The 20,150-nt window shown below is 42.1% G+C and overlaps 3 protein-coding genes across 3 annotated transcripts in view; all 3 read right to left on the bottom strand.

The window, feature by feature from the left end:
* cdk18 (cyclin dependent kinase 18) overlaps positions 1–7,488 on the bottom strand; it is a 57,167-nt gene extending 49,679 nt beyond the window's left edge. The window contains exon 1 of the mRNA XM_023424752.2: positions 7,180–7,488. The gene's annotated coding sequence lies outside the window, so the exon portion shown is untranslated. The remainder of the gene's footprint in view (positions 1–7,179) is intronic.
* Positions 7,489–8,321: 833 nt separating this feature from the next.
* LOC147818042 (uncharacterized) lies at positions 8,322–19,306 on the bottom strand. The gene is made up of 2 exons (XM_087178915.1): positions 18,415–19,306; positions 8,322–8,389 (listed from the first exon to the last, which is right to left on the bottom strand). The coding sequence occupies exons 1-2, from the start codon at positions 19,304–19,306 to the stop codon at positions 8,322–8,324; spliced, it is 960 nt and encodes a 319-aa protein (XP_087035041.1).
* A 22-nt stretch (positions 19,307–19,328) lies between these two features.
* Positions 19,329–20,150, bottom strand: part of LOC147818041 (uncharacterized) — a 2,879-nt gene continuing 2,057 nt past the window's right edge. The window contains exon 5 of the mRNA XM_087178914.1: positions 19,329–19,402. Within this exon, the coding sequence (XP_087035040.1) occupies positions 19,329–19,402 (74 nt within the window). The remainder of the gene's footprint in view (positions 19,403–20,150) is intronic.

Below are 20,150 nucleotides of genomic sequence, written 5' to 3'. Positions count from 1 at the left end.
GAGCCGGGACTCTGAGCTTTGAGCAAAGTTCTCAGCTTCTAGTTTCTGCATCGTTTTCTAGCTTTAGCTTTTCAGCCTCTAGCGTTTAACTTCGTTTCTCGCATCTTCTTCCTTCTTAGCATCTCGCTGAGTTTCTAACTTTTTCGCGTTTCTAACATTTCTGACTTCTAACCTTTCTGGCTTTTCCGACTTCTTGTCATCTCTGAACTGAACTTCTGACTTTCTCTTCATCTGGCCTTCTGTGAATTGTTCACGACTGTTTTATCCCCTGGGGGCTGGCGCATGTTTCAGGGGCGTCACCCGTCTTTTCCTGTGTTTCCACTTGGAGAAGAGATTAATTTTCCACTGAACTTTGGAATAGTTTAAATCTAGAGTTTACTTATAAATTCGCACATCCGTCTTCCACCATGACCACAAAACATTAAGTGAAATAACATAGAAAACTACTTGCACTAATAATGGCAGAAAGGAGTAATAGGAGTGTTGATTTCATATTACATCCTTCAAACCTGGAATTAATCATGATACAAGTGGTTAATTGGTCAAACAAAAATATAAAAATTTCCCAAAGCTAATGGTCTATACATGTGGATTACACAGCAGTTCTTTGACTGTAATAATAATAATATGGACATCCTGGATGTCATGTAGTGTGTTACCTTGTGTGAAGGATGCTGACAGTACGGTCACATGAAGGACATTGTCTTAAAATCTACATGTTACATTTCAGACATTCTATGGGATAGAAGTTTGGGGTTAAACTATTGCATAGGAAAATCTCATGAGTTACAGAACAGCTAGATATTTAATTTTACTTTCTTCCTTAGATCTGTGTCTGTGAAGAGAGTTCTGCTGGTCACTACCCAGGATTGGAATGTGGGTTGTAGTTTATGACTCTTATCTAGAGAGGGACAGAGGAAGAGAGGTTGGTGTGTGTGTGTGCGTGTGTGTTCATGCATGGCACAGAGAGGCCAGGATTCACACCTTAGTGTTAATCAGTACTTTTTGTTGTTACTTGTCCTATACAAGAAACAATCAAATATCAATGGACAAAGTCTTATTGTCACAAACTGGAGATTTTGCCTATATTCTCCAGTTGTCTGGTATCCATTGGTTGATCCTCTGGAGCTGACCCTTTGACCTTTGGTCTGGTTCTGTGTCATTCGGACATGCTAACAGCATGGTCTGTTTGTGGGAGAAGGGTCCTTGGTCTCTGTTTCGTATCAATTTGATAGTTTGATGGTGGGAAGAGTCGCAAAGTGTCAATTGTGGGTCCGTAACTCTGCATGTCCTTATAATGAACTTCCTTAAGGGCTTGTGACTGATGCCAGGCCAGGTATGTACGATACATACATGTGTGCTGTATCACACTGCAGAACTTATTAGTGGAAAGTTTTCTATTTACTTTGTTCAGTAAAAAGGACTGAAAAGGATTTAGATTTTAATCATGCATATTTTATCATATGTTGAATGTTTGTACCTGCCCTAGCTGTAGTCTGTTGCCTGCAACAAAGATGTAACTTTCCTGTGCTGAGAAGCAAGTGTTAGCACTAGCCTTGCTAATAAGAAGAAGGAGGGGAGCCATTGGAAATAATGGGTTTCATACCACAGTGGTGCCTTTGTCGCGTTCTGTCTGAAAGTCCATTTAGCCTCAGGTCTTCTGGTAACATTTGAAGCACTCTTAAAGATGCAGAATGGCCGTTAGAAAAGCTCCTGGACAAGGCAAGTCTCTTCCCTCTCTACGACCTTAACTCGACTTACTAAAACATGCACGTAAACACACACACACACACTAAATGCTGAGGGACATCAGAGGCGAGGTAGGATGCCGATGGTGAACGAAATTAAAAATGTCTCTGCTGGTGATTTAGCAAAATTAGCACTGGGGAAAAGTAAAGCAAGAGTAGGAGAGGAAAACGGTTCCTGAGTAAAGAGAGGGAAGAAAGAGACACAGAACCAAAGAGGAAGAGTCAGTGGATGAAAAGAATAAGAGAGCAGGAGGGGATTTTTCTCTGGAGGAGGTAGCAGTGACACAGATGGTTATCATCCTCAGACAGGCTCAGTATAATGGACGTCCGTTTGTTGTGACTGAAAGCATGAAATTACCGCAGCGAGGCCAAAAGGGCACGCTGCAAAATTAGATTGGGAGACTTCCTGCTGACAGGGAGAAATATTAAGTTCAGCCAGAGTTTTCTAAATTGAACTTTATCTACAGAAACCTGCAAAACACCACAAGGGTCGTTTTCATTTGGGCTTCACAATAAGACTGTGTGTGTACTACTCTTGATGATATCGCTACCTGCTGTCACACGATTCTCCTGATATGTATTACAGCAGCCATGTTAGCGATTTAGTAGTATCCATGAAGTGCATCAGCCCGGTCAGGGAGGGGGCTGTGCACTGCTCTGTAGTTGGGATAGGAAAGTTAACCAGATCTACATTTGTCATAACAACCACCGGTGTTTTCAATTGTAAAATTGAAAAATGTATTGATTGAAAACACTATCAACGAAACATATTTTCACCGTTGTTTGGGTTGGTTTTGATTTTGCAAGAGAAAAGACTCCAAGTATGAAGTCTAACCAGTTGGTTTGAAATGCAAATGTATGTCTGAGTAACTTACCTGCCTCCATTATTGAGCAGTGCACAGCAGCTTCCCTGAGCTTTTACATCAGAATTACTTAAAGGTCTATATAGTATGAAGGTAGATGTCCATGTGTTTGATTATAGATCAGGTCTAGGTTCTATATTAATACAGTGAAAGTATCAAAGCGCTCAGTCCACAGAGAAATGCACACAGCCTGTATTCAGAAACTGAGCCTTAAAACCAGCCGTCAGGACTTCTGGAACTTTGTGATGTCACAACAAAGCAGTCACCGCTCTCAGCCATGCCCTAAGCCCCGCCCACCTGGACCCACCATCCAACCTTACAGGATTTGGTTTCTCTGAGTGTCTCAAAGCCTCCTCTCTTCTGATTGGCTCACTGACCTGTTGTTACTAGAGCTCCGGAGAGAAGCCTGAGAGTGGAGATTAAAACATAGTTTTTGGGTCTTAAAACCACAAATATATCTTCTTATGGATCAACAATTCAAATAAAACACAGGAGAATAGAAAAATATAGTTTAATGCCAGAAGAGTGCACCAGTGTTTTAGACCTTTACATCTGTCAGATTGTTTTATGTCACATTATGCGTGTGTGATTATTCTGATGTGTTGGTAGTTGGACTTTTCCCTCACGGCCTTGCTTCTGACAGGAGCAACTCTGACTCACAGTTTACCTCACACCACTCGGACCGCACACATGATACATTTCCCTAGGTGGCTTCTTCCTGTGTCAGTGTGCAAGCTGACGTCTAATAAGCCATCACAGCTGCAGCACTAGACTAACACCTTGGGAGAATGAGGCTTGCAATTATGAAGAGCGCCTAAACACTGCTGAGCATGGCAATTAAAAGTGAACACACTGGCCACCCTCCTGCCGGCAAATCCTGGACTTAAGGATGCCCCAGCCTATCATCAAACAGCTTCTCTCAGCCAGACAGTGCCTGGCACACAGCGCCTGTGTTTGTCCAGTGTTCCCTGAAAACAACAGTATTCTATATAGCATTGGCTGCCTCAGATAGATTGGATAATTTTAAATTAGATGGATGGCTCAGCTGTGAATGCACCACGCGCCCACCTGTGAGGAGCTTTCAAAGTGTATTGTGTATGAGTAAGGAAAGCATGCCCAGCAACACTTAAGGCCCATTGGGGCTTTTTTTCAGTGATTTAATGTGACCCTGGCAGCAGCAGTGGAACAGGAGCAAGCATGTGCCTGCTGCTTGTGCACACAAAGACAAAATCTGTCCATATTCTGGTCCTGTAGATAAAACCTGACTATGTCATATACAGAATGTACCAGTGGTGATTTCTTATGATGTTCTATTTCTATGATTTGAGCATGGAAATGCATTCTCCAGTCTCTGAATAAAGACTGTTGGATGGGGTTGAAAGCTCTTAAACCTAGTAAGTGGACCTTTGAGTTTAGGTGATTTTGTTATATATTCCCACTATACTTTCTCAGAGGAATCTAAAGATACCATCGAAGGCATCATGCTAAGATCATATCAGTACAAGCCTTTAAATAAATTGTTTGTTATTTTGAATCTAATGGACTTTTAGCAAATTGGGTAAAATGTCAGTGAGAAACATATTGATCAGAATGAAAAGTGCAACAACCTGTGGTGGTAGTTTGTGATCTTAAATTTTCCCAGATGCTTACACACTGTATCTGTCTAATTATGACATTCATTACACTGATACTTAAAAGCACCCAGTAGAGTTTTTGACCATTAGTTGTGCTATGAAGCAATATTTTAATGGGTGAGCCCCTCATGTTTACACCAAGCACACTCACATTTGCAAAGTGATACAAATTCCTGCTGCAGGGTTCCTGCTTTTCCACTGATCAGCAGTTGGTTGTGGTAACATGCAAAGAAGCAACTGAACGCTAGCACAAATGCATGTTAATAATGCACTATTAAAGGCCAGTTTTGCAAATTTTTATCATTGACAATAAACAAGAAAACAACCTTTAAGACTGCAAAGTGCATTTCTGAACATTCAAAGTATGGCAGTGTTTTGTTTTGGCTGAGTTGTGTGTGTGTGTTCATCGGCAGCTGCTGTGGTTTTTACTTTATCTATGTGTACTTTACTATAAATAAATAGAGCAATAATGTGATGATATAGCCTGTGTTCATTTTTTGCTGTTAAAAAGTGAAGAGCAGAAAGCAACAAGACCACAATGGGAACACAGTGTTTTGTGGTAAGACTGGTAATTTTGTATGTCAGTATCTCAAAATGGCAACAAGAAGCGGCAAACTGCTTGTACTTAGAAATTCGATAATGTCGGTAACCTGCAAATAGCTCTCTCACATTTGCCCACACAGCCATTCTATAATCTCTTCACACATAAACACTAATGCAATGACAGAGCCAACAAATCTAATGTTAGTGATCTCTGTGTTGTTTAGGATAACACGTGCCGCAGCTACAACATAGCCATCATAGAATAATCGGGAATGGACCCACACGGTCTCAGGTTATGGAGATGATGGCTTCATTTTCACAAAAGACGCTTGCCTGCTGAAGCATTTAACCTTTCAGTGTTTCATCACAGTAGCCGGTAGATCGGCTGCTGAAATGCAAACTGCCCTCCATTTAGTGTGTTTAACAAAATGTTTGCATGTGTTTGCTCATCTGTGAGTGGTGTTTAGTGCTGGTGCCAGGGCTATTGTTGAATATGCTAGGGTCTATCTTCACATTGTCATGGCTGAGTGGGCCTGGGGCTGTGCGATGAATCAGGGACTCAATAATAAGCCGCTTATGTAAACATTACTACTGTGTCTGAGCCGCAGAATGCCAAGGCAAAAAGAATGCTACCATAGACTCACACTTACAGTAACATCTTCTGAAGCAAAGAGCTAACTGATCAAAAAATGGAACTGAACAATTACCATGTGAGGCAGCATACAGGGACTCTGCTGGTGCCCTAATGTGACTTGTAATGACAAAAAGACACAAGACTGACATAATGCAACAAAGGACAGCATGAATGAAACATTTAGTGACACGATGTCTATGTTTGGTATTTTCCATTGGTCTCGTTTTATATTAAATCATAGATGCAGCCCAAATTCATTACACTGTAATCCTAAAGTGTTAATTTCTTAAAACTATTTACTTCATTTTATTTGATTTATCTTCTAATTTTCACCAATGACCATATGCTTTCTAAGGCCCAACCCCCCATAGTTACTGTTGTATCTAGCCTTTAGTTTTAGCACAGCATGTATTTAGTTTACATAGTACCAGTGGCAGCATTGCCATTGGTAATTAGCGGATTTCTTTTGACACAATGGGTCAATGATTTTGGACAGAGGAAGACAAAAGCACCCTCCCTATTTTTGTCAGTGACCCCTTCATTTGCAAGCTGAAACTGTCATCAGGAGATTATTTAGCTAGCTAGCTAAATGCGACAGACATGCCATGCCTTATTGCAGTTGCTATGCCATGACTAGACAATTGCTGTTAGAGAGGTTCATCAAATGGTCAATGTCAGAATCTGTGATTATCAAATGTCATAGCTGCTTTAAAATGAAGCTTAATTTGAGTTAAACCTGCACGCTGTGAAAAAAAAAAAAAAAGTTTAATGATACATTTTGAAGCATTGGAAAATCCTAAAACGTTATTATAATAATAATGTAACACATTTATCCAGACTGCTCAGTGTGTCAACACCCAACCCTTTCAAAATAAGTGTAACTTCTCACTAACATTAGACTCTGTTACTTTTGTGATGACAATAGAGCAGCCTGAACTCTGCATGATTCAACAATGCATGACAGTGATACAGAAAAGGGAACCAGTTTTGTGTATGTACACTACACACACACACACACACACACACACACACACACACACACATACACACACCAGACACCACAATTACAAACGCAGGCAGACGCAGGTAAACAGTGCTGTGTGTGCAGTGGTTATGGATAGACTTCTGTGTATTTGAGCGGCCCCTTCCTACATTACTACTATTCCAGTGTCAGTTTACGTGTGAGTACTAATGCATGAGGCTCATCACAGAGCAGAGCCGTGGATGAGTGAGTGGGTTGGTGCGGGGGTTTCACATGTCCTAATGTTCTTACTGAACTGCTGGACACAAAACAGAAGCAACAGTTATGGAAATATGAAACTTTTTGAATAACAATGTCTCATCTCTCCTCATATCAGTACCTGTTGTACCTGTAAGCAGAAAGTCTTCATTTTGTGAATGTCCTTTCTCAATGCTATGCAGTTTACATCAATTTGATAGTTGAATTGTCGTGTAACCTCGGTTGTAAATTATATAAAGATCACCATTAAAGATCAACCTCAAAATGAAGCTTCAACCTTAAAAGAGACTAAGTAACAACTAATGTGGCCAATTAGCACGCTCCAGGTGAGCACAGGAAGACTTAATGAGATGTCCAGTGAGCTAACGAGGAACCCCGAGGGAGAAATAATGAACTAATTTCCTCGCCAGATCAGCAACATGTACCTGCGTGTCTCAGCCTCCCCTGACTCTTACCATAAGGTTGGTATGTCTTAATGAAAAATGTGAGTGGATGTTGTTGCAGCAGAGCTACTTACAGAGGAGCAGAGGTCATCCACACACACAGGAGGGGTGGTGGTGGTGGCGGGGCAAACTCCAGCCTCAGGTTTCCCTCGTCTTCCCAGGTGTCAGTCACAGAGAGATAAATCCACAAGATGCAGGCAGCTCTATTACAGTGATAGACAGCTTAGCTCGGCAAGAAGACGAAGGGGAAATGGACTAACCTGTCCACAAGTCCTTCTGACAGCTCACCCTTCCACCCTCCCTCTGTCCTCCACACAGAGCACTGCGAGTCGCCTCACTGGCTAGATAAGAGGAAAAACTAAATAAAGAGACAGAGACACAGTGGAGACAGCTCAAGAGAGGAGAAACTGCTGCTCAGAAGGGTTTTATAATCAGCCTGCAGCTCCTCCCCCACCAATCTCTGACTTCGGCCCTCCCTCGTTGGTATGGCAACGACCAATCACTGCTTGGCATAACACGAGCCTCCTCCTCTCTGTCCTCCTCCACCTCCTCCTATCCAGTCAGCCTCTGGTGTTGACAGGATAGTCACACACCAGCAAGAGCCATGAAGGCATGTGTGTATTTTTGTGTATGTGAAAGAATGTATAGAAAAATGATTATGTGTGTGTGTCTGTGTGTGAGTGTGTGTGTTGTGTGCATTTGTGCCTTTATACTGACACAGACATGTGTGTCAGTATTGATGTCTGCAAGTGTGAGCATATGTTTGGAGGTATACTATGTGTGTGCATGAATGTGTGAAGCCTGCACGTGTTACTGTGGGTGGATAAATGTACATATCACAATGCTCACGTACTGTTCTAGTGAAAGTGTGCTTGTTGTTATGTGTGTGTATGTTTCATGTTTCCTTTATTAGCAGTACAGCGTTTCTCCATCAGCTGTATATTTGCTGTTCACCTGGTGCGACATGAGTGTTTCTGTTGGACATTCCATTAACAGTGCAACAGTCCAACAGTGTGACAGTTTAAAAAAAACAAACAAATAGACCGGCTGCTGATAGTATGAAATACCTGCAGATAGGAGCAGCAGTGTTAAACATGCAGCTAATGCATGTCCTGCAAAAACAGTAGGCTGTACAAAAAGTCCTGGAATTCAAGTGCATATAGGGGTGTGTCTTTGTGACTCTTACCTCTGGTGGAGAAGACTTGTGAGGTCGACCTTACAGCTCCCAGACCAGAGAACATGTGATTTCCACCTCTGCTGACAGCTCTGTGTGCAGCACGGCGACTGAGGACAGGGGTTTTAGCACTGAATCAGGGATATAATTCACACTGTTTCATTTGTTTGAAAGTGTGGCAATTTGAGCAATTTTCACTTTTCCTTGTTGCTGTGACACAGGAGGCTCTGAAGTTTGAGTGTTGTGGCTGAAATGCAACAATTGACAGGTGATGGGTAATGATGATAAAGCAAGGGTACCAGTTTACATTTAGTTCAGTAAAACAGGATCATTTTTAGAGGGGTTTCTCATAAAGTATACCACGCCATGATTAAGTGGCTGGTATGTATTTACAGTATATATTAATATACATACAGTATATATTGGCTATTTGTTCAGTGGACAGTTAAGTTGTGGCTCGTTTTGAAGGTTATGTAATCACTCTTCCTTTGATGGCAAGTTTACATGCAGTCAACTATGATCACATGATCAGATGTTAGACTGACTTTATGAACAGTTTCATCGTGTTGAGAACATGACGCAGCAGTCAGACAAATATCCAGCTAAGCAATATTAGACGATGCCATGAATGTAGTAGGTAGCGTAGCAGCAGGTGAATGAACACAAGTGGTTTGTGTTTGGAATGATTTTATTTACTTACTTGTGTGGAGCCAATGAAGCCACATTGGAAACATCCATTCTGAGGAGCTACAATAAAGCTAAGCTAACAGGCTAGGCTGTGAAAACTTAGCTGAGCTAGCTTTCATCTCCAGCAGCACAAGCTGTCCAAGTGTAACAGACTGACTGTCATGTTTCTGTGTAAATGCAGATAAAGAAACTGTCAGAAGGGTGAAAGATGAATGAAAGGATGTTTTCTGTCTTTTCATCTTTACTAATTAACCATTTAATGGCAGCTACTTGGCAGGCATTATTGGCACATTTGGAAATCAATCAATACACTTTAAATGTCAATATGACAACTTTGACTGTCAGATTTGATGATTGGATCTCAACCACTTAAAAATGTAGATGAATTTCAACTGGATTATGCAAACTGCAGATATTTTATATCATCACTTGAAGAATAAAAGTACCGGAGCATCATTCCAGTTTGCTCCGGCAGCACTACACCTATGCTCAATGGTTGATTTGCTTTATTGATCAGTTATAAGCCATTATTCAGCTTTTGGTTTACCCGGTTGTGAAAAATGTCTCCTGCTTTGTCGTTTTAGTGCTTTAGTTGATAGTTTATTTACATTTACAATGATTCATTGTTGTAAAAAAAAAAACCAAAAGAATAAAACACTTTCATTAACATTTAAGTGGCAATGTCAATATGTCACCACTTTGGTCCAGACTGAAACATCACAATATCTATTTGATTGATTGTCACAAATTTTCTGTAGACATTCATGGTCCAGAGAGGATGAATCGGACAGACCTTGAGGATCCCCTGACTTTTCCTCTAGTGGCACCATGAGGTTGACAGTTGCAGTTCAGAGTGATCCCCAGACTTTTCATTTTGGTGACAACATACGATCAAATCTTCACTTTGTTCTGTACTTTGGTTTATAACCTAATACCTACAAACTAATGACATTCCCATCAGCCTCAGCTGTACTCTGTGTTAAGTGCTATTTAGCAAATTTTGGCACATTAATGCACTAAATTAAAACAGCACAACATGCTACCATTTTCACTGTGAGCATATTAGCATGCTGATCTGAGCATTTAGCACAAGTACAGCCTCACAGAGATGCTAGCAAAAATCAATGAGAGGCCATATTGCCCAGTCCAAATAAACCATGTTGAATTGAGGATACTTTTAATTTCAAATAACACTTTTTTTCACTTGAATGTGCCGTATGCACTATTAAACATACCTTACCTGCCATACCTTACCATCAGTGGTAATCAAACCCCCAGCTCTCATTTGCAGTCCTCTCTCTGTCACACACACAGACAAACATACAGATATACAGAACATATTCTGTCAGTGGTGAATCAACAACCATCAGAGACCATTTGCATTTGATTAAACAAAGAGCAGTTGTGGCAGGTCACTGAGTGTGTGTTCGCTAAAGTAAGTGATGATTAATGGCAGCAGTTGGAGAAGCACAGTGCAGGGTAAGTGATTCAGGCCCCCTTGTGGTATTATACTGTACCCACACACACATTCAAAAAAAAATTAAAAAACAGTGCGAGGTATGACTGGCCTGAGGGGTTGTGAGTTTGGTTCATTCATGCTTTGTGAGACATGGAAAGAGGCAGTTCTTTCAAATGCATTGCCATGATAAAACACCTTCAGTGGGCCAAACAATACCCTGCACTGTCCCACTGTTCCTGAGGGGATTTTTTGGTTCTCCTAGATCTAGAAGAACATGTGAGTTCGGCTTAATATTACTTTTAAGTTGGATGCACGTCCCCCTATTGTAGGGGTGAGCACTGCATACTATCTTAGGCTGAGACTTTTGGTCTATCACAATAAAAAATAAACATATAGAACATCACTTTGATCTTATGTTACTTTAAATTTCTACTATACTCCATTTCAGAGTGAAATATTGTCTTTTTAACTCCCTTGTATTCATCTGACAGATCATTTTTCAGATTAAGATTTTACATAAAAATACATGATATACATCTTACAATGCAATGCATTATTGCCAGCCTTTCAAGCTGTCAGCACATGGTTTCATGTAAATAACCATTTCAGGGCCAAACAGATAAAATCATCTGATATTTCACAACAATAGTAAAGATTTGAGAAAAGTCCAATTTATGTAAGAGAATTTTGTTATTTCGTCTTTGTTCTCCTGTTGTTCATCTCATAACCCCTGAGATTTATCTTGTGACCTTTAGCAGAGGAACCAACCTCTTGGTTAACTGTATATAAAGTAGTTAAAACTAGCTGCACTTCACCCAGCTACAACAATAAAATGCTACTGTCAGAGTCACACTTATGATAATATACCACTAACAGAAGCCATGTTTCTGTAGAACAAGTAATTAAACCCATTGGACTAACATGGTTTTCTGCATTAATTGATCGTAAAATGTGATCTTCATCTGAGTCACAAGTATGGACAAAAACAATGTGATTAAGCTAACAACACACAGAAAATTCAAAAATGTAGTTTCTTTCTCAAACACAGCCATTAAACATTCACAGTGCTGGTGGAAAAAGTGAGTGAACCCTTGGATTTAATAACTGGTCAGACCTCCTTTGGCACCAACAACCTCAAACCAGCTCTTCCAGTAGGTGGGGATCAGACCTGCACAATGTTCAGAAGGAATTTTGAACCATTCTTCAGCTGCTTCAGCTCAGACATATTCTCAGGATGTCAAAGAGGATCCAAGTCGTTCACATATTTTTTCCCACCTACACTGTTAATGTTTTAATGATGTATTCTATATGGACAAGAACAATAATGCAGGTAATGTAAAAAAAAAAAAAAGAAATTCACTCATTTCATCTCAGCACTGTAGATCTAGTATTTCAGTATTATACCATAGTATCCATAAGTTATCTTCATTCTAATTTTGAGTATTATTAGCATTTCAACAGTTTGAAATACAATTCTGATTAAATTTCAGGTTAACGAGTCATAATCATGTTAAATTGGAAGAGTTTAAATTGATAATTGAGGTACATTAAAAATATAAAAAATATTTGCTGTACTGTGTATTTATAAATAACCTGATAGAAATTAGTTAACTGTCAGTGCTTAAAATAGATACTGTTACTGTCTCTTTCAAATCATCAAACCAAATATCATTGCACATTAAAGTCTGTCTGCTCTGTATGAGTAGAGAGTTGTAATTAGCAACCACCTCTCACTGACTAATTAGCAGTCTGGATTTTGATAAATGAACTATTATATCCAGTATTTAGACATGAAGGTTTATTCAGAACCTTTAATTATTTTCAGTGTAACAGTAGAACAAGCTGTGATGATCAGTGTGTGGAGACGCATTAAAACACATTTTGTCAACCTTTCAACTTTGAATTGTAAAACTGCAACTGACTTGTATTTGTCTGAACTTGCTCTCTTTACATTTACTGAAGACATTTTTTCACAACAGCACTACATTGCAACACTTTTGTTGTTATTTCATATACAATATATGTATCTTCTAAATTAGATTTAACAAACAAAATGAGTTCCACACGTTCCATCCATTTTGTTATTGAAGCCAAAAATTGCTGCTCCCAGGAGCGAGGTGTCCCATCTTATGACGGCTTCAAAGATGTCCTCCCCTCTGCCCAGTGGCCAGTTAGTCACAGGAGTCTGGCTCGCAGTGGTTAAAACACTTTTGCTGATGGCCCCGTCCACAGCAGCACATTTCTCAGCTTCTGTGCTGGTGCTCCTGGTTGTTTCTCTAAACTGGGAGTGTGCTGATCCACATCTAATGCAGGTAATACACTAAAGATAACTACGCCACAACTCTACGTCAAATAATCTGAACTATCACTTTAAGGGCTATTCAGGAAGGCTCACCTGCATTAGTCAAATTACAGACAAGATTTTAAGAAATAAAAGCAATTATTTTTAAGTAGTTTTTCTGGCACTCTTGGCTTTATTATTATAACTACTGCAGGGCCCGTTCACAATGATCCTGTCAGCAGGCGCTGATTGCTCGGCCTGCATTAATCCAGCTCCCAGCTTTCCTGAGAGCATTATCCAAACAACCGGGCTGCAGTGTGTGACTTGTTTGTTACTGCTCTGCCCCGTTCCAGTAGCGTCTGGTTGATGGCATAGAAAGTGCTGCCACAGATGAGTTCTGCCTTTCCTAAAAACCTGGCATGTGTGAGCTGTAAACTGTGCTGCACTTTTGTAGTTCGTCTGTTTTCTTCTCATCAAGTAACATGTAGGAAAGTGATTTTTGAATCTTTCTCGAGAACTGCTCATCCAAAAAACTTTACAGTGGACACTGCACTTTCTTGAGTCATTAGCAGTACACCCAGAGTTTGAATTTGAATAGATGAGAATTTTTTTTATGTTGGCATTGCTGCTTTATTTCTATAGCAACAGCGGAAATGGATAGGAATTTCAGGGGAGGGAGAGAGAGGGAAGGACATGCAGCAAAGGGCCCAGGCAGGACCCGAACCCAGGCTGTTGCAGTACAGACTCAGTCTTGCCACAAGGTACGCGCTTTACCAGATGAGCAATCAGGGAACCCCAAGTTTCCTCTATTTATAACGGTGGTTGGTTAAAACAGTTTAACAGGCTGCATGACAGAACGCATAAGCATCAGTTTCAGATTTTTTTTGGACTCATATCACACTGACTGATAAGTCAGTAGTATGCATGTTGGCTCCTGATAGTTACCATTATATGTCCTGCATGGATATTCTCCCTAGTCATATTATTATCGGAATATTTTTTTTATACTATTGACATTCATTGTTTTGGCTTATACCACTGATGTTACAGTTGTTGTAAGCAGCAGTCACAATGTGATACAACGCACTGTACCAAAGATAAAACTAATACAAATTTGAAGTAGATGAAAAAACAATGGAATACACTGATTGTACACCAACTGTGAAAACACTGGAAATGATTGTAGAAACGGTTTGTGAGTCTCAGTGGAATAATTTTCTTCATTGCAGCAGATCCAACTAATTAGTGTTTTCTACAAAATGAGACATGACCTGAGGGCCTTTTTGGAGAGATACAGCAGGTAACTGACATCCTAATATGGGGGGATTGCATGCCTCTAATATACTGTGGAATGAACATATGGCCACTCTTTTCTGCATTCACTGCAGATTCATGTGGTATTTCCAAGAGTGAAAGGCATTTTTTTCTAATTGTACAGTTTATCTATGTCAAACAATATATAGGCCTATAGTAAATAAGCTGGAGATTCTGTGTCACTTTCTTTAGTGGACCCAGCTTGCTAACTAGTATTTACACTTACTTCTATATAAAGTATTTCTCTCCATAAAGATCAACCTGCAGTACCTGACTAGGATTAATGTTTCTACAGCCAGTAAATTAAGAAAACAACTCTTATATCGTGTGCTTCAGGTTGTTAAGTGTGATCGGATGAAGCCAGTAGCAGTGATGTCAGAGTTGTGCCCTGCTGCCACCTGTTCAATATACATGACAGTGAAGTCGCTGGGCAGCAGACAAAGTGGTAAAGCAGCGCAATAGGTGACATTTTATTGCCTTTTTTGACAATGTGATATTACGTGTGCTCGATGTTCTTGCATGATAAACATGTATACCTCTGCTGAAATACAAATCTTGGCCAATACACATGTGAACGTGACAAATGGATTGAAATAAAGTACTTTTATAAGAACACTAAAATACCAAAACTGAGAATGTGTTAATATGGATTTTTATGTTGACTCTAATTACAGCATAATTAAGATGTAGCCTATGGTGTCTAATTAGGGTATAACTATGTTTGTTTACTGTCTAATAAAGAATATATTATTTATAGTTTAATCTAATTTGATGAAAAAAAGCACAGCTCATTACGTCGTAATAGTGTACTGTAAAATAAAGTGGGATCAGATGGATTAAAATCCTACTACTTTTCTATAATGCACTAAATGAAGCATCCAGATCCCTCAGGTCATCTGGAAAAGGTTTACTGAGTATTCCCAGAAACAAAAACTAAGCCATGAAGCAGTTTTTAGTTTCAATGCTGCTGAAACTGTTCGCTCATTGAAATCAGGGCTTAAAGCATTACTATTTGCTCTGGCTTAACAATAAATAATATATGTAAGATCTTTTTAATCTTGTGTCATGTCAGCAGAACTCTCCAACAATTATTTTAAAAATGCTATCAGTATTGATGTCAGTGGTTAGTTGGAAGAACAGACTGTGGTGTGTGTGTTACCACCCACAGCACCACTGAAGAAGGTGGTTGTGTTTATGTCTGGGGCAACATCGGGTTGTGGCCGGCGCAGATAAAACCCACAGTGAGATTCAACAAATAAAGTTTCTTAGCACATAAAATTTCTGTAGGTAAGTGTTCAGATTGTTTTATGAAATTATTCAGTATAAATGAAAGTCTGTAATTCATTTTCATTCATTTTTATTGATTTTATTTGGTGATTGATTTTGTACAAGGAAAACTATGGGCTCAAATTAGTGTGATTCTGAGTATCTTAATAAATGAATGGTTCAAAACCCAACATTCCTCCCTGAGCAAGCACTTTGCTACAGCAGCAAGGAAAAACTTCCTTTTAACGGGAAGAAACCTTGAGCAGAGCCGGGCTCTGCCTTGACTGGTTGGGTTAAGAGAGACAGAGACAGAGAGAGAAATAGAGTGAAAGAGAGAGGGAGAGAGAGAAAGAGGGGGGATTAGATAGAAAGAGAGAGGGAGAGGGGCGAAAGAGAGAGAGAGGGGGGAGGAGAGAGAAAGAGAGAGAGAGGGCGGAGAGAGAGAGAGAGAGAGAAGGAAAGAGGGGGAGAGAGAAGAAGGATAGAACATAGCATGATGCAAATACAGTTCCTCATGCTGCCCACCAGGTACCCATAAGCCCAGGAAGGGGTTCCCACAGGACCACACAAGAGGAGACACCTTACCTAGAGTGTTAGATACCTGGTGGGCAGCATGAGGGACCATTTTAGCATAATGCTAGGTTATCTCCTTCTGCACTTTGTCTTTCTCTCTCTCTCCCTGACATGATTGCATTTATTTAGCTACTCAGAATCACAAGTTTGGCATTATCATTCATAGTGATGTTTTATTCTACCTGATGGATTGGTGTGGCCCACGGTTCAGGATTGTACCTGTAAATTCTTATACCTTATGATGTCGACAGTTTGTGCTAAATGTGGGCAAATGTACCTAGTATGTGTAACATTCAAACCCAAGTTGTTCTTACCCTTCGCTACACAACCTTCTCCACCCCCTACTGTCGTGTTTACCACAGGCCTTGCCCTAGCCCTGTCAATCCACAGAACCCTGCTCCTGTCTGGCACCTTGTTTACATTAACCCATTCTTTGGTAGTCTCCGGTCCCTGGATCTTAGGTGTTGTAGGCCGCTTCGTGGTTGTCTCTGGTCCCTGGATCTTCAGTGTTGTAGGCTGTTTCATGATACTCTCTGGTCCTGTGGCCTCAGGTGTTGTCGACCGCGCCTTGGTCTTCTCTGTTCCCAGGACCTTTGGTTTTGTATGCTGTGTCGTCGTAGTCTCTGGTTCTGGGCCCTTAGGTGTTGTAATCCGTGTCCTGGTACTCTCTGGTATTGAGACCTTAGGTTTTTTTGTCTTGGTTGCAGTAATTTCTGGTCCATGGACATTAACTGTTTTAGGCTGGGTCGTGGTACCTTCTGGTTCTGGGACCTTAGGTTTTGTAGGGCGAGTTGTGGTACTCTCTGGTCCTGTGGCCTTAGGTGTTGTCGGCCGTGTCCTGGTCCTCTCTGGTCCTGGAACCTTAGGTTTTGTAGGCTGTGTCAGGGCAATCTCTGGTCCTGTGGCTTTAGGTGTTGTAATCCCTGTCCTGGTACTGTCTAGTCTTGAGACCTTAGGTCTTTTTGTCTGTGTCGCAATAATCTCTGATCCCAGGACATTAACTGTCTTAGGCTGTGTCGCGGTACCTTCTGGTTCTGGGACCTTAGGTGTTGTAAGTTGTGTCCTGCTCTTCACAGGTCCTGGGACCTTAGGTTTTGTAGGCTCTGTTGCGGTGCTCTCTGGTCCTGGAACATGTGCTGTCATACGTCGTGTCGTTGTACTCTCTGGTCCTGGGACCTTAGGTTTTGTAGGCTGTGTCGTGGTACTCTCTGGTCCTGGGGCCTTAGGTGTTGTTGGCCGTGTCCTGGTCCTCTCTGGTCCTGGGACCTTAGGTTTTGTAGGCTGTGTCGTGGTACTCTCTGGTCCTGGGGCCTTAGGTGTTGTTGGCCTTGTCCTGGTCCTCTCTGGTCCTGGGACCTTAGGTTTTGTAGGCTGTGTCGTGGTTATCTCTGGTCCTGCAGCCTTAGGTGTTGTAATCCATGTCCTGGTACTGTCTAGTTGTGAGACCTTAGGTTTGTTTGTCTGTGTCACAGTAATCTCTGGTCCTAGGACATTCACTGTCTTAGTCTGTGTCATGGGACCTTCTGGTTCTGGGACCTTAGGTTTTTTAGGGCAAGTTGTGGTACTCTCTGGTCCTGTGGCCTTAGGTGTTGTCGGTCGTGTCCTGGTCCTCTCTGGTCCTGGGACCTTAGGTTTTGTAGGCTGTGTCGTGGCAATCTCTGGTCCTGCGGCCTTAGGTGTTGTAATCCCTGTCCTGGTACTGTCTGGTCTTGAGACCTTAGGGCTTTTTGTCTGTGTCGCAGTAATCTCTGATCCCAGGACATTAACTGTCTTAGGCTGTGTCGCGGTACCCTCTGGTTCTGGGACCTTAGGTGTTGTCAGTCGTGTCCTGCTCTTCGCAGGTCCTGGGACCTTAGGTTTTGTAGGCTCTGTTGCGGTGCTCTCTGGTCCTTGGACATGTGCCGTCATATGTCGTGTCGTCGTACTCTCTGGTCCTGAGACCTTAGGTTTTGTAGGCTGTGTTGTGGTATTCTCTGTTCCTGTGGCCTTAGGTGTTGTTGGCCGTGTCCTGGTCCTCTCTGGTCCTGGGACCTTAGGTTTTGTAGGCTGTGTCATGGTACTCTCTGGTCCTGTGCCCTTAGGTGTTGTAATCCATGTCCTGGTACTGTCTAGTTGTGATACCTTAGGTGTTTTTGTCTGTGTCACAGTAATCTCTGGTCCTAGGACATTCACTGTCTTAGTCTGTGTCGTGGGACCTTCTGGTTGTGGGACCTTAGGTTTTTTAGGGTGAGTTGTAGTACTCTCTGGTCCTGGGACCTTAGGTTTTGTAGGCTGTGTCATCATACTGTCTGGTCCTGGGACCTTAGGTTTTGTAGGCTGTGTCGTCGTACTGTCTGGTCCTGGGACCTTAGGTTTTGTAGGCTGTGTCGTCCTACTCTCTGGTCCTGAGATCTTAGGTTTTGAAGGCTGTGTCGTCGTACTGTCTGGTCTTGGGACCTTAGGTTTTGTAGGCTGTGTCATCGTACTCTCTGGTCCTGGGGCCTTACGTCTTGTAGTCTGTGTCGTCGTACTGTCTGGTCCTGGGACCTTAGGTTTTGTAGGCTGTGTCGTCGTACTCTCTGGTGCTGGGACCTTAGGTCTTGTAGTCTGTGTTGTCGTACTCTCTGGTCCTGAGATCTTAGGTTTTGTAGGCTGTGTCGTTGTACTCTCTGGTCCTGAGATCTTAGGTTTTTTAGGCTGTGTCGTCGTACTCTCTGGTCCTGGGACCTTAGGTTTTGTAAGCTGTGTCGTACTCTCTGGTCCTGGGACCTTACGTTTTGTAGTCTGTGTCATCATACTGTCTGGTCCTGAGATCTTAGGTTTTGTAGGCTGTGTCGTTGTACTGTCTGGTCCTGGGACCTTAGGTTTTGTAGGCTGTGTCGTGGTACTGTCTGGTCCTGAGATCTTAGGTTTTGTAGGCTTTGCCGTCATACTCTCTGGTGCTGGGACCTTAGGTTTTGTAGGCTGGGTCGTCGTACTGTCTGGTCCTGGGGCCTTAGGTCTTGTAGTCTGTGTCGTCGTACTCTCTGGTGCTGGGACCTTAGGTTTTGTAGGCTGTGTCGTCATACTCTCTGGTCCTGAGATCTTAGGTTTTGTAGGCTTTGCCGTCGTACTGTCTGGTCCTGGGACCTTAGGTTTTGTAGGCTGTGTCGTGGTACTCTCTGGTCCTGAGATCTTAGGTTTTGTAGGCTTTGTCGTCATACTCTCTGGTGCTGGGACCTTAGGTGTTGTAAGCTGTGTCGTTGTACTGTCTGGTCCTGGGACCTTAGGTTTTGTAGGCTGTGTTGTCATACTGTCTGGTCCTGGGACCTTAGGTTTTGCAGGCTGTGTCGTCGTACTCTCTGGTCCTGAGATCTTAGGTTTTGTAGGCTTTGTCGTCATACTCTCTGGTCCTGGGACCTTTGGTTTTTTAAGCTGTGTCGTTGTACTCTCTGGTCCTGAGATCTTAGGTTTTGTAGGCTGTGTCATCGTACTCTCTGGTCCTGAGATCTTAGGTTTTGTAGGCTTTGTCGTCGTACTCTCTGGTGCTGGGACCGTAGGTCTTGTAGTCTGTGTCGTCATAGTCTCTGGTGCTGGGGCGTTAGGTTTTGTAAGCTGTGTCGTACTCTCTGGTCCTGGCACCTTAGGTTTTTTAGTCTGTGTCATCATACTGTCTGGTCCTGGGACCTTAGGCTTTGTAGGCTGTGTCGTCATACTGTCTGGTCCTGGGACCTTAGGTTTTGTAGGCTGTGTCGTCGTACTGTCTGGTCCTGGGACCTTAGGTTTTATAGGCTGTGTCATTGTACTCTCTGGTCCTGAGATCTTAGGTTTTGTAGGCTTTGTTGTCATACTCTCTGGTGCTGGGACCTTAGGTGTTGTAAGCTGTGTCGTTGTACTCTCTGGTCCTGGGACCTTAGGTTTTGTAGGCTTTGTCGTCGTACTCTCTGGTCCTGGGACCTTAGGTCTTGTAGGCTGTGTCGTCGTACTGTCTGGTCCTGGGACCTTAGGTTTTGTAGGCTGGGTCGTCGTACTGTCTGGTCCTGGGGCCTTAGGTCTTGTAGTCTGTGTCGTCATACTGTCTGGTCCTGGGACCTTAGGTTTTGTAGGCTGTGTCGTCGTACTCTCTGGTCCTGGGACCTTAGGTTTTGTAGGCTGTGTTGTCGTACTCTCTGGTCCTGAGATCTTAGGTTTTGTTGGCTTTGTCGTCGTACTCTCTGGTGCTGGGACCTTAGGTTTTGTAAGCTGTGTCGTTGTACTCTCTGGTCCTGGGACCATAGGTTTTGTAGGGGGTGTTGTGGTACTCTCTGGTCCCAGGATCTTAGCTGTTGTAGGC

This window comes from Seriola lalandi, unplaced genomic scaffold (genome assembly GCF_002814215.2).
Source record: "Seriola lalandi dorsalis isolate HSWRI2012SDOR001 ecotype SW California unplaced genomic scaffold, Sedor1 jcf7180002054748, whole genome shotgun sequence".
In the NCBI taxonomy this organism is placed as follows: domain Eukaryota; kingdom Metazoa; phylum Chordata; class Actinopteri; order Carangiformes; family Carangidae; genus Seriola; species Seriola lalandi.
Note: the sequence above shows the minus strand (reverse complement) of the source record. Positions and strands in the feature narration are given on the sequence as shown.

What these genes read in the sequence shown, in the direction of transcription:
- LOC147818042 (XM_087178915.1), bottom strand. Translation starts at nt 19,306, where the DNA reads ATGACACAGCCTACAAAACCTAAGATCTCAGGACCAGAGAGTACAACG. An exon ending in TAAGGTCCCAGCACCAGAGA is followed by an intron (nt 8,390 to 18,414) that starts GTACGACGACAC and finishes CCCTGTCCTCAG; the next exon opens with TCGCCGTGCTGCACACAGAG.